This window comes from Ylistrum balloti, unplaced genomic scaffold (genome assembly GCF_031769215.1).
Source record: "Ylistrum balloti isolate Yb309-2 unplaced genomic scaffold, AGI_CSIRO_Ybal_v1 Utg369648, whole genome shotgun sequence".
In the NCBI taxonomy this organism is placed as follows: domain Eukaryota; kingdom Metazoa; phylum Mollusca; class Bivalvia; order Pectinida; family Pectinidae; genus Ylistrum; species Ylistrum balloti.
Genome location: NW_026781905.1, coordinates 801972 through 815658, shown reverse-complemented (window position 1 = coordinate 815658; position 13687 = coordinate 801972). Strand labels below are relative to the sequence as shown.

The 13687-nt window shown below is 35.6% G+C and overlaps 1 protein-coding gene across 1 annotated transcript; it reads left to right on the top strand.

Moving 5' to 3' along the window:
- The first annotated feature begins 3540 nt into the window (after positions 1-3540).
- On the top strand, positions 3541-12491 carry LOC132555884 (uncharacterized). Its single transcript, XM_060220268.1, has 6 exons — positions 3541-3596; positions 8814-8941; positions 9348-9489; positions 10384-10489; positions 11764-11955; positions 12378-12491. Exons 1-6 carry the CDS (start codon positions 3541-3543, stop codon positions 12489-12491), a joined length of 738 nt encoding a protein of 245 aa, XP_060076251.1.
- The last annotated feature ends 1196 nt before the right edge of the window (positions 12492-13687 follow it).

The following is a 13687-nucleotide window of genomic DNA, read 5'->3' as shown; positions in this document are numbered from 1 at the left end:
AATACATAGGATATATCAAGTGATAACGAGAAAAGATGTCTCGTTATGACGAAATACATAGGATATATCAAGTGATTACGAGAAAAGATGTCTCGTTATGACGAAATACATATGATATATCAAGTGATAAGGAGAAAAGATGTCTCGTTATGACGAAATACATATGATATATCTAGTGATAACGAGAAAAGATGTCTCGTTATGACGAAATACATATGATATATCTGGTGATTACGAGAAAAGATGTCTCGTTATGACGAAATACATACGTTATGACGAAATACATAGGATATATCTGGTGATTACGAGAAAAGATGTCTCGTTATGACGAAATACATAGGATATATCTGGTGATAACGAGAAAAGATGTCTCGTTATGACGAAATACATAGGATATATCTGGTGATTACGAGAAAAGATGTCTCGTTATGGCGAAATACATATGATATATCAAGTGATAAGGAGAAAAGATGTCTCGTTATGACGAAATACATAGGATATATCAAGTGATAACGATATATACATATGATATATCAAGATAACGAGAAAAGATGTCTCGTTATGACGAAATACATATGATATATCTAGTGATAACGAGAAAAGATGTCTCGTTATGACGAAATACATATGATATATCTGATTACGAGAAAAGATGTCTCGTTATGACGAAATACATAGGATATATCTGATAACGAGAAAAGATGTCTCGTTATGACGAAATACATATGATATATCTGGTGATAACGAGAAAAGATGTCTCGTTATGACGAAATATATATGATATATCTGATTACGAGAAAAGATGTCTCGTTATGACGAAATACATATGATATATCTGATAACGTGTCTCGTTATGATACATAGGATATATCTGGTGATTACAAGAAAAGATGTCTCGTTATGACGAAATACATATGATATATCTAGTGATAACGAGAAAAGATGTCTCGTTATGACGAAATACATATGATATATCTAGTGATAACGAGAAAAGATGTCTCGTTATGACGAAATACATATGATATATCTGATTACGAGAAAAGATGTCTCGTTATGACGAAATACATATGATATATCTGATAACGAGAAAAGATGTCTCGTTATGACGAAATACATAGGATATATCTGGTGATTACGAGAAAAGATGTCTCGTTATGACGAAATACATATGATATATCTAGTGATAACGAGAAAATACATAGGATATATCTAGTGATAACGAGAAAAGATGTCTCGTTAAAAATACATATGATATATCTGGTGATAACGAGAAAAGATGTCTCGTTATGACGATATACATATGATATATCTAGTGATAACGAGAAAAGATGTCTCGTTATGACGAAATACATAGGATATATCTAGTGATAACGAGAAAAGATGTCTCGTTATGACGAAATACATATGATATATCTGGTGATTACGAGAAAAGATGTCTCGTTATGACGAAATACATATGATATATCTAGTGATAACGAGAAAAGATGTCTCGTTATGACGAAATACATATGATATATCTGATTACGAGAAAAGATGTCTCGTTATGACGAAATACATAGGATATATCTGGTGATTACGAGAAAAGATTATATATCTAGTGATAACGAGAAAACATGTCTCGTTATGACGAAATACATATGATATATCTGATATATCTGATTACGAAAAGATGTTCGTTATGACGAAATACATAGGATATATCTGGTGATAACAAGAAAAGATGTCTCGTTATGACGAAATACATAGGATATATCTGGTGATAACGAGAAAAGATGTCTCGTTATGACGAAATACATATGATATATCTGGTGATAACGAGAAAAGATGTCTCGTTATGACGAAATACATATGATATATCTGATTACGTGTCTCGTTATGACGAAATACATACATGATAACGATATATACGAAATACTGGATATATATGGTGATTACGAGAAAAGATGTCTCGTTATGACGAAATACATATGATATATCTGGTGATTACGAGAAAAGATGTCTCGTTATGACGAAATACATATGATATATGTAGTGATAACGAAATATGATGTCGATTTTTAAAAGTATACATACCTGCAGAAGGATCATATAAGAGTATTTCAGATGGTGGCCCGGATTTGTCTTTGTTTATCGAAAGAGTACAAATGATATAGCAAACCTACTGTTTGATTAAAATGAAACTCAAATCGGTCTTTTAATACAATACTCTACTTAAATGAATATTTAACAATATATACAAACATTTAGTTTGTTTCCTGTTTTTGTTGTGAAGTAATGGCGCGTGCAAACACTAGTCTAACCCCATTTTCAATATTTCCCGAAATAGTTGTGTCCACTTCTTAGTTTACTCCAGAAACTGGAACGCTTCATCTTGTCGTATTCGGATTGTATTTGAACTAAAATAACCGGAACACCTCGTCTTGTTTTGTCCGGATTTTAGTTTAATTCAGATAACATGAACACTTCGTCTTATTATCTCCGATCTTAGTTTAATTCAGATAAACACCATATTAACTCTCATACGTACTGCTGTATAATGCACGTGTTCTTAACTACCCATTTTATAATTCCTAATATGTAATTAAACAGGGATAAGCTCTGACAGTATTACACATTATTCAGGAATCACCTAAAATGTATCATCTTGGATTCTTTACAATAGTAATAATAAAATGATTAAACCGGTAGTAATTCATCAAAACCCTCTTGTAATGACCGAATGAATAAGAGACAGGAATTTGACCTCCGTCTCACCAACGGAAGACGCCATAATTATCCTCAATGTTTATTGTTTGTTTTGTTTTATTTTTTACGTTTTTGTTTTTTCTTTTTTTTTTTTTTTTTTTTTATTTTTTTAACTGAATATTTGTTTACTCGTCAACAGATGTGCAGTTACAGCACGCTTTAAAACTTTGTGTTTATATATAAAATCTATTCGTTTCAAGACAGATATCTATCCCAACATCAGAAAACCACCAACACAATGATTATCAGTTCAGAGTGTAAGACCAGATATCTAAGTGACACCGCGTATATATTACAAAATAAGACGGAATCGGACATTCTGAAAGTAGCATCAGTATGACACGTCATTCGGAACCATGGATATCAGGTTTCTACATTCCCTCAGTTCAGTGAATACATTATTTGTGCTTAAAACTAAATTCTAACTTTGAAATACGTGGTACTGTTAAATATTTGAAAAAAAATACTCTGAATACTTTAAATATGTGTATTTCAATGTATGTCTAAATCAATTATAACGTGAAATTTTGTGTCAATATTTCAATTTCCATGCTTTGGTTCATATTTATTGCAAAATACGGTAAAAAAGGTGTTTATTAAGCAGAGACAACTACGGCAGATAACTACGTCTGGGGAATGATTCTGTTGTTAGGGGCGCAACAATATGTTACTGCATTGTGATGTCATGCTTTTTATGACGTCACAAGTTGTTGCGTCCTAGCTACGGAACACTGTAACCTGCGATTAAGCACAGTTGTATTGTTCAGAAGAGTATTTAGCGATTTACCAATGGTAATGGAGAAAATATTCATTCCAGACATCGAGAAAATTGCAAGATCCATGTCAAGGACGTAAGTGATTTTCGGAACTTTTTATATTCAGTAGAATATTTACATAAAATAGTTTATAAGTAATTTACGTTGCTCAACTGGTTACAGTTGTTGATTAGAGAGTACCATAGGTTAGTGAAGATTTTCAAACATGAGTTAAAGAAAATTGGAAATTTCTTTATTGTTTCACAACTGTAGTTTGGTTGAGACAGGTCAGATTGATATGTTCTGTGTTAGGTTTGTAATTGATATATGTTTGTTCAGTGGTAACAGTTTCAATTTTTCACTAACCGCTGACATACTCCAACTAACTTTTGAGACACCAGAACCAGAGGTCTAAGGTTCAACTCCTGATGAAGGTCGGTTGTGGCATATTTTTTTTATCAACATCTATGGTGGTCATACATAGGTGGGCTTTCTATGCATCAGGGTGATTGTATGTGTTGGGTGCTTGTATTTTCCGATGGCTGCAATATGTATCCCTAAAACTCCAGGTGATAGTATGGATGTGAAGCCGATTTTAAAGTGCTATCATACCCCCACTCGGTCACTTTATACTGACAACGAACAAACTAGTTGTTACTCTACCAAAATGCTGAACCAGCAGCAAGCAGTTGTAACTACCATTTTTAAAGACTTTGGTATTTCTCCACCAGGGGACATAACCCAAAGCTTTGCTCAGAAGGGAAAACTTTCAAATGAAACTCCAAGCGAAGAAATGTCAAGAAAGATAGTAGGGAAAATAGTGTTAAAAGGGGTAAAAAAGATAACATCAAGTATATTCTGTCGCCTTTTACGATCATGCAGTGAGAACAGCACAGTCTTATATCCGGCTTGATTCTGTTTTTAAAAATGTATATCAACTTTTTGTGTTAAATTTATCGATGGCGCTTTGGTTAAAATCATAATCGTTATACTGGGACACAAACCTGAAATATCGGAATACAGACAACATCAAAAACATACAAAGTTGGAGATGCAGGGATTTCCGATCCGGAAATGAGACATTTATATTCGGAAAACTGAAGTTTAGGCGTATGTCGTTTGTCTAACAGCTTGGTGGAAAGCTGCCTATGTTGGTTCGCTGTAGGAAAGGATCGAGGTAAGCGGCTGGTGTTGAAAAGTCCGTAGTGTCTTTGATTTCCAACTATTGTGGGTATAGACGATGAACATAGTCGATAAATCTCTTGTTATTTAAAGTAATCATGTCATTGATATATCTGAAAGTGAAATTCAAGGACTTTGCAAGATCTTTATGACCTGTTTTGATAGGAATTTCCACATATTGTTCTGTGTGAAAAGAAAAACAACAGCAATGCAGCTAAAACAGGTTCACGGTCAGTTTCCGTACACATGCTGCTATTATGTTGTATCCGCCAAACTCAACGGAGATGTTGTCAGTCAGCAAGAAGGGAGTGGTATCTTTTCGTGGGAACACGTGTTTACGTGATATTTAGAGAACATCTCTTTTAGAATATGTAGAAAACAGTCGTTTTTGACTTCCTGGAACATGAAGTAGCTTTACTATTAAATGTTAGCTACTTTTCCGAATCATGGGTTTTAAGTGGAGCCGGAGAATACATCAAACGACTTGTCTCCAATCTGGTGATCACAGCGCCTCCTTAAGTCTGACAAGCTGGTAGCATTTTTAGTGTCTTACTGCATATACAATATACTGATTACTGTGTTGTAGATTACACACTTATCCAATTATTCCACAGCTACGTTGTGTTTACCCCTACAAGTGAAGCAAAATCTGCGTCTTGTTGCTTTATAAGCAGAAAAGACCCAGACCGGGACTCAAACCCGGTTTCTCGCATTTCTGAACGAACTTTTTTCTTGAGGCAAGATGTAGATGTGATCAACTGTAAATAAACTTCTATACTAACACACTTCCTGTGCGTAATGTTACAGTCATAATGTTTGTATCCATGGATAAAACATCACTATGTGTCCTCCCGGTTAAGGAATCCAAGTTTCATCCCTTTCCCATTTAACAATGTTTTCGATCCTTCACGCTGGTGAGACCCCATACCACTAACAATAACACGATAGGGAGAGTGGATATTACAACAAGAATAAGATTCGAATATGTGACCTTTGAACTTGAAATTAAACAAAACACATATTTATTTACGTATTTGTTTATTTATTTACTAATGTCAAAGGTATTTATAATAGAAAATATCTTACTTAAACCCAAAACAATGACCTTTTACAGACGTATTAAGCTATAACAAAACCTTCCCATAGATAAACTGTAGTGGCGTTATTTCTTTTTAAATTTAGAAATGTTAGTGAAATTTGATAAAAGTGAGATTTTGAGGAAGAGCCCTGAACTCTAAACGATCAAACAAATACTCTTTTGACGGAACTTCTCTATATACAATAATAATTATATAGTTTGCTCTGTGTTGAGAAACACATTACTCAATGTGCAATCATAACACATAATACAATACACAAATGTTTGTATTTAATATACATGTTATCATAACATAAATAGTATTGTACTACTAAATAAACAAAAGTTCACACCGCAATAAATCCTTATACGTCTTTTATGGTATACTACACGGTTATCAGTAACAACAACAACAACAACAACAACAACAACAACAACAACAACAACAACAACAACAACAACAACAACAACAACAACAACAACAACAAAAACAACAACAAAAACAACAACAAAAACAACAACCGACAACAGTTCTAACCTACAACAACAATAACAACTCACAAAAACAACCCATGACAACAACTGACAGCAACAACAACTTAAAACAACAACCCACAACAGTTACAATCTACAACAGTTACAACCTACAACAACAATAACAACTCACAAAAACAACCCACGACAACAACCCATGACAACAACTGACAGCAACAACAACTTAAAACAACAACCCACAACAGTTACAATCTACAACAGTTACAACCTACAACAACAATAACAACTCACAAAAACAACCCACGACAACAACCCATGACAACAACCGACAACAACAACAACTTAAAACAACAACACACAACAGTTAAAATCTACAACAGTTACAACCTACAACAACAACAACCGACAACAACAACAACATCAACAGCTACATCAACAACAACAACCGACAACAACAACAACAATAACAGCTACAACAACAACAACAACAACCGACAACAACAACAACAGCTACAACATCAACAGCTACATCAACAACAACTTAAAACAACAACCCACAACAGTTACAATCTACAACAGTTACAACCTACAACAACAATAACAACTCACAAAAACAACCCACGACAACAACCCATGACAACAACCGACAACAACAACAACTTAAAACAACAACACACAACAGTTAAAATCTACAACAGTTACAACCTACAACAACAACAACCGACAACAACATCAACAGCTACATCAACAACAACAACATCACAACAACAACAACATCAACAACAACAACAACAACGACAACAACAACAACAATAACAGCTACAACAACAACAACAACCGACCACAACAACAGCTACAACAACAACATCAACAGCTCCAACAACAACAACTTAAAACAACAACACACAACAGTTAAAATCTACAACAGTTACAACCTACAACAACAACAACCGACAACAACAACAACATCAACAACATCAACAACAACAACACAACAACAACAACAATAACAGCTACAACAACAACAACAACAACCGACAACAACAACAACAGCTACAACATCAACAGCTACATCAACAACAACTTAAAACAACAACCCACAACAGTTACAATCTACAACAGTTACAACCTACAACAACAATAACAACTCACAAAAACAACCCACGACAACAACAACAACTTAAAACAACAACCTACAACAGTTACAATCTACAACAGTAACAACCTACAACAACAACAACCGACAACAACAACAACCGACAACAACAACATCAACAACCGACAACAACAACAACAACATTAACAGCTACATCAACAACAACCACAACAATTGACAACAACAACAACAACCGACAACAACAACAACAACATCAACAGCTACAACAACAACCACAACATCAACAACAACCACAACAACCGACAACAACAACAACCGACAACAACAACAACAACAATAATATTATCGTTAAAATGGTACATTATTATATATTTTATAAGAAACATATGTATACTATTTGTCACATCATCACCTTGTGAAACAGCAACGCGAACTAAAGCAACGTCATAGAAATATACCTAGGATAGTGTGGTGTAAATAAACAGCTGAAAGGAACTCGTAATATTTCGATTAAAGATTTAAATATAATTTTCATTAATTTTACATGGCTTCCGAATCATTGCACATTGAATTTATGATCCAAGTTTTAATTTACGAGACAGAAATACGGTCAGTCACATGTTTACCAAATACTCCCAGTTCACCAGGTGTATGGATAAATGTTATCTATTTAATAGGGCAGGAACGCTGATGTCAAAAGCCGGAAACATCATAGAGTATGAATACAAATGATTTTTTGTGGGTTTTTTTTTTTTATTTTTGTGCTTTCTCAATTTTCTTTTACGTTGTTGTGACGTCATGTTTATTATTACGTCATTCCTAGTATGGTCTATGCTACAACAGAGACAAAATAAATCAGACTTTGGTTTTCCATCTATGAAGACAAATTGACGAATTGTTTATCAAAAATGATGGTCATTATTATCCCAGATACTGAGAAAGTCTCTGGTGTCACTGAGAAATCGTAAATAGTACACCAGTACTTGATGGTTAACATATAAGTAAAACTGATGATAACTGGCGCAATATTAACTCACTTGTCTTTCAGAATGTTGCTCGATGTTCGAATTCCTTATTAAAAGATATGGGTCACCTTCCGGACCACGTTGGTTTACCAGAAGTGTATACGCCCCAGTCTCCTCCCACAATTATACCCCTCACGTGCTTCAAACCACCGAACTGTTCGTTACTATGGCATGTTCTATAATTGCCGTGAACTATTAGCTACATGTGTCATTATCAAACCATCAGGTTTTAATTAATGTCCAAATTATTAGATATATGACTTAATAATTACAATATTGTATTGATAAAGATGTAAAGTCATTCCCATGTCTTATCATTCGTGTGGGATCGCTCCATTCTTTTTCGTGTTTGTGAACTCCACAAATATAACATGTAATATGATACTTGTGATTCAATTTAAAATCATTTTTTCCAGAATCGACAGATTTACGGATCTCGTTGAGGCTATTTCTTTGACGGAGGAAGGACGAAGTTGTGTCCAGAACGTGTCCAAAGTGGCCGTTTGTCGGGCGGTCATGATGGAACTGACCACGAAAAAAATCGGTAATATTTGACCACTATGAACTATCTTAGATCTGTTGTCGGTTTTGAATTTTATTTAAGATCTGGTGTCGGTTCAGTATTTTTACAATTGACGGATGGTTCAGTATTTGTATAATTGACAGATGATTCAGTATTTTTACAATAGACAGATGGTTCAGTATTTGTACAATTGACTGATAGTTCAGTAGTTCAGTATTAGTACAATCGACAGTTGGTTCAGTATTTGTACAATTGACGGATGGTTCAATATTTGTACAATTGACGCCTTGTTGTGTATATGTATAATATGGCGGCTTGCTTGACATATGCAATTTCTTTTTAATTGCTAGCTAGACATTTGTAGCTGATAACGTGTAACATGTATTTGCTGCGCGGGTTTTAATTTATAATTTTGGATCTGTTGTAGATTTTGACGGATTGTATGATATCCTACAGAATGTCATACTAACACTGGTAGCAGATGGATGTTCAGGATGTTGTCGCACGAATCAAACAAGATTACCAGGACTAACGTCGGTTCAGAAAGAAGCTCTGCGGAAGACGGAGACGTAAGTTAATTAAATACACATAAATCACAATGAAACACGAAAACTAATCTGACGCGTTGACAGACAGACGGACAGACGGACAGACAGACAGCGCGACAGTACGACAGACAGACATAAAAGTGCTTTATTGCAAATGTTACCGCGTACTGTAAACGGATTTATTGTAACACCCTAAATAAATAAATAAATATATATATATATATAATACGACTGCCAGATCACGCCCTCCGTAATGTCCTTGGAACGTAAATAATGAAAACTTATGGCTGTTGAAACATGTCGTAGTAAGCACAGCTTGATCCTAATTCTTGTGGAAAACTTTTGGTGTAAATTACGATCCGACAAAAAGAAACTGTGTCAGTCTTCAACTGCTGATTCGCTGAAACGTTCTCGCAGAACGGACTGTAAACTTAGACTTATCAACTGGTTTAAAAAATATCCTCACTCACAAAATATCTTTTCAGTTATCCATTTGGAATAGATACAATAGAAGGTTAACAAATACAAAATACCCGAACAAACATGAAACAAGAAATGCAAACTCGTTATGCCAAAAACTTTTTTACGAGAAAATTGATATTATCTAATAGGGCCAAAGCACATACAATTTCCGGTTTGTTTATTTTCCGGTTTAAATAGCGGAACTTACTATTATGTGGATCGACACTTGATAGTGGAAAAAGTTTTACTACAGCAGTTAATTCAGGTCAGATGTAGAGCTACCATCCTTAGCCCCTCTGTTAGCATTCACCCGTGACCATTAACTGACAAAGATAGAAAAAAAAGTTTACATCGGACTAAAGTCCTAAAAAATTAGTTTGCATCTCCAAGTGTTCGGCGCATTTCTCTCGCTCTTCAGCAGTGCGTGTTTTAATATTAGTTTTAAACTTTCAGCTTCGATAAACTCCTTGTGAAGGAACTCAAAAACCAAGTGAGAAATCTCCGTCAGTTGGTGAAGAAACACCGGAAATTAATGGCACAAGACGAGAAATACAGGCGGGTGAGTCATGATTCTTTTACCACTTAATTTTAGCATGATGTATTACTGTTCCTGTTAATGATATATGATATAGTTCCGGCACCAGTCAATCGACCGTGCCGGCATATGACGTCATACGATTGTTTCTTTTTGACGTCATCATTACCTCCATCACCTCAAATGTTAGTTAAATTTCCTCCCCTAGGAACCAAGGTGGGATCAATGCTGAACATGGTACTTGATGAATAAATCCATTATCGTACTTTATCACCATAGGACTACTTGTGATGTCTAGAGAGACTTGAGAATGACAAAACAATGGATTTTCTTCATTGTTAAATGCGTTGCTTTAGCAAATGCATCGGATAATCGGTAATACGGCCCACTCGAGATAGCATTTTACCGGAATTATTTTTTCCGAAATGGTATTCAGTTGTTTTTGTTGACGTCATGACCTGTATTTATTTCACTGAGTGAAGAAAAAATCTAAATTCTCTAGGCGACAAGAAAGACTGCATTAGGATTATTGTAAAGTCATATTTGATAAAATAAGTACGTTGTTATGACTGCTATGTTTCCTGCCATATGCTGAAATAAAATAAATCCGCACATCTGTCTCTTTATTTCTTGTTTTATTCCAACTATTTACAACAAAGTGTCGATCAGACGTTATGGAGTTACCTCCCTTTTCAACCCTTATTAGATATTATCAATAATTGTTAATTATAAATCATTTTACCTTGAGATATGTTGAGTATTTTATTTATATATAAATGGAAATAATTAACAAATAAACAAATAAATAAAAAAGAAATATTTAATTTGATTTTAAGTGTCACTACATACTTTATTCATTTCACACGTGTCTTTTGTGCTATCATGTTCCGAGGTACTCCGGCTCAATAAAAAATCCCGATGAATTAAGACCAAGTTAAACACTTTGATCACGAATCACAGTTCAACGTCACAAAACGTATATAGATGACAGCAACAACAAGCTGCTTTCGTTAAACAAACATCTACATCTTTCTAAAAAGAAAATAAAAAAAGGAAAGTGATTCAGTTTTCCCATTTACTTGAGATAATGTACAGCTAACACTTTAAATACTACGATAAAAGGATCGGGTCGGTGCGGCTTGTACATATATACATGTATATGTTAGTCACCAGGAACTTCTTAAACGGTCAGGGAATTATCACACCTGAGACCCGGGTTTGATTCCAGTCTAGAAACCTAGCGTGGGTGTGTCTTTCCGTTGTCTTTCTTTCCAGACTTAAATTCTTATTGTTGACAGGAAAGCGCCAAACACGAGCAGAAACTGGGAGCATTATTACAGCAAATTCACGGATCAGTGCCGCTCAAGCCAAGGATGCTTATTTTCCTACAAATGAAGCGAGATCGTGTACAAAAAGAGATGAATCGAGCCAAGTCAGCCCGACTCACAAACTCCGAGCTGGAGCAGAGTATTAGGTCCCAAATCAAAAACGTAAGAATTGTTGATCCGGTGTTAAGTAAAATCCCCATATCTCCTACACTGTACACTTGATTACTTTGAATTTTATGCCTTTTGTCAGAAAGGGATAGATTTACATCCGCTCAAATGAAGATGGTCATCGGTCAGGGTTAAAGGTTCAAAGGTCACATGTGACAAACTCCTATAAGCAAAAGAGGTGGGCGGTGGCGGGAGAGGTTATCATTTTCTTGTAGTCTTTCAGACTTTTTAAATTTTTATTTTTGTCCTTGCAGGAACCTGTTTCACATCCGGGACATTTTTATTAATGTGATTTTTAGCCTTAGTCTCTTTCATTGTCTCCGCTCGTTAGAATATATTTTCATTGTGTTATCATAAACGTTATCGTGTTTTTCACGTAATCCTTTGTATTCATTATTTACACTGAAAACCTACAGATCAGTGCCGACCTGATGTGTGTTATCACAGACAAGATCAAAGACAAGGTTGAATATGGCCTTGAAGATTGTCTCCTCGACGTCATCAGCAAAATGAGCGAACGTGAAAAGTAAGAACCCAAAGTGAATGTTTTTATTCAGTATGTGTCAAAACCTGCGTAATAACTGAATATCACTCACATATACACAGTGTGATCGTCCTTAAAGTTTGACGTCATGTATTATGACGTCACGATCAATGTCATTGATATTCAAATATAAACGATACTAATTGGTGGTCACTTGTTGATGTACGTTAGGTAATATTCACATGTCGAACGATGAAAATACTGTGACTGTGACATAGAGCTGATACTAGGGGTCTTAAGTACTGAACCACAGAAAGAGAGTTTGTAAAAATCAAATCGGTATAAACAGTTGATGCTGAGGGTCATTTACCGTAAACAAGTTGTGTGATTCATTTCAAGATACAGCAATGTGTGTTTTTTATTATTTTTTACAGCAGAGTCAAGGCTATTAACTGGATCCGACACATGAATGTTCAGGACATGACAGACAGGCTGGTTCATCAATGTTCGGACACCTACGTCATGAACATCAATGCTCCATTACCGGTAAATTTCATCAGCGTGACGAGACCCCCTCCCCTACCACAACGCCCTTTCCCAGCCCACCCCCCCCCCCCTCTCTCTCTCTCTCTCTCTCTCTCTCTCTCTCTCTCTCTCTCTTTCCCCACTTCCTCTCTCTCTCTCCCTCTCTCTGTCTGTCTCTCTGTCTGTCTCCTCCCCCACTCTCTCCCTCTCTCTCCCTCTCTCTTTCTCTCTCTCTCTCTCTCTCTCTCTCTCTCTCTCTCTCTCTCTCTCTCTCTCTCTCTCTCTCTCTCTCTCTCTCTCTCTCTCTCTCTCTCTCTCTCTCTCTCTCTCTCTCTCTCTCTCTCTCTCTCTCTCTCTGTGTGTGTGTGTGTGTGTGTGTCTCTCTCTCTCTCTCTCTCTCTCTCTCTCTCTCTCTCTCTCTCTCTCTCTCTCTCTCTCTCTCTCTCTCTCTCTCTCTGTGTGTCTCTCTCTCTCTCTGTCTCTCTCTCTCTCTCTCTCTCTCTCTCTCTCTCTCTCTCTCTCTCTCTCTCTCTCTCTCTCTCTCTCTCTCTCTCTCTCTCTCTCTCTCTCTCTCTCTCTCTCTCTCTCTCTCTCTCTCTCTCTCTCTCTCTCTCGGATCACTTATATCGACGATTTAAAAACTCGATTCAATATGAAAGACAGCAACGTTAATTAATAATAATTGATAAAGTATTTCAGTCCAAAACATTACATAAT

Excerpts from the sequence above, each read along its gene's own strand:
- LOC132555884 (XM_060220268.1), top strand. The coding sequence starts at position 3,541 with ATGGAGAAAATATTCATTCCAGACATCGAGAAAATTGCAAGATCCATG. Across the intron at positions 9,490-10,383 it reads GCTCTGCGGAAGACGGAGAC|CTTCGATAAACTCCTTGTGA; the intron begins GTAAGTTAATTA and ends TTAAACTTTCAG. Across the intron at positions 11,956-12,377 it reads TTAGGTCCCAAATCAAAAAC|ATCAGTGCCGACCTGATGTG; the intron begins GTAAGAATTGTT and ends GAAAACCTACAG.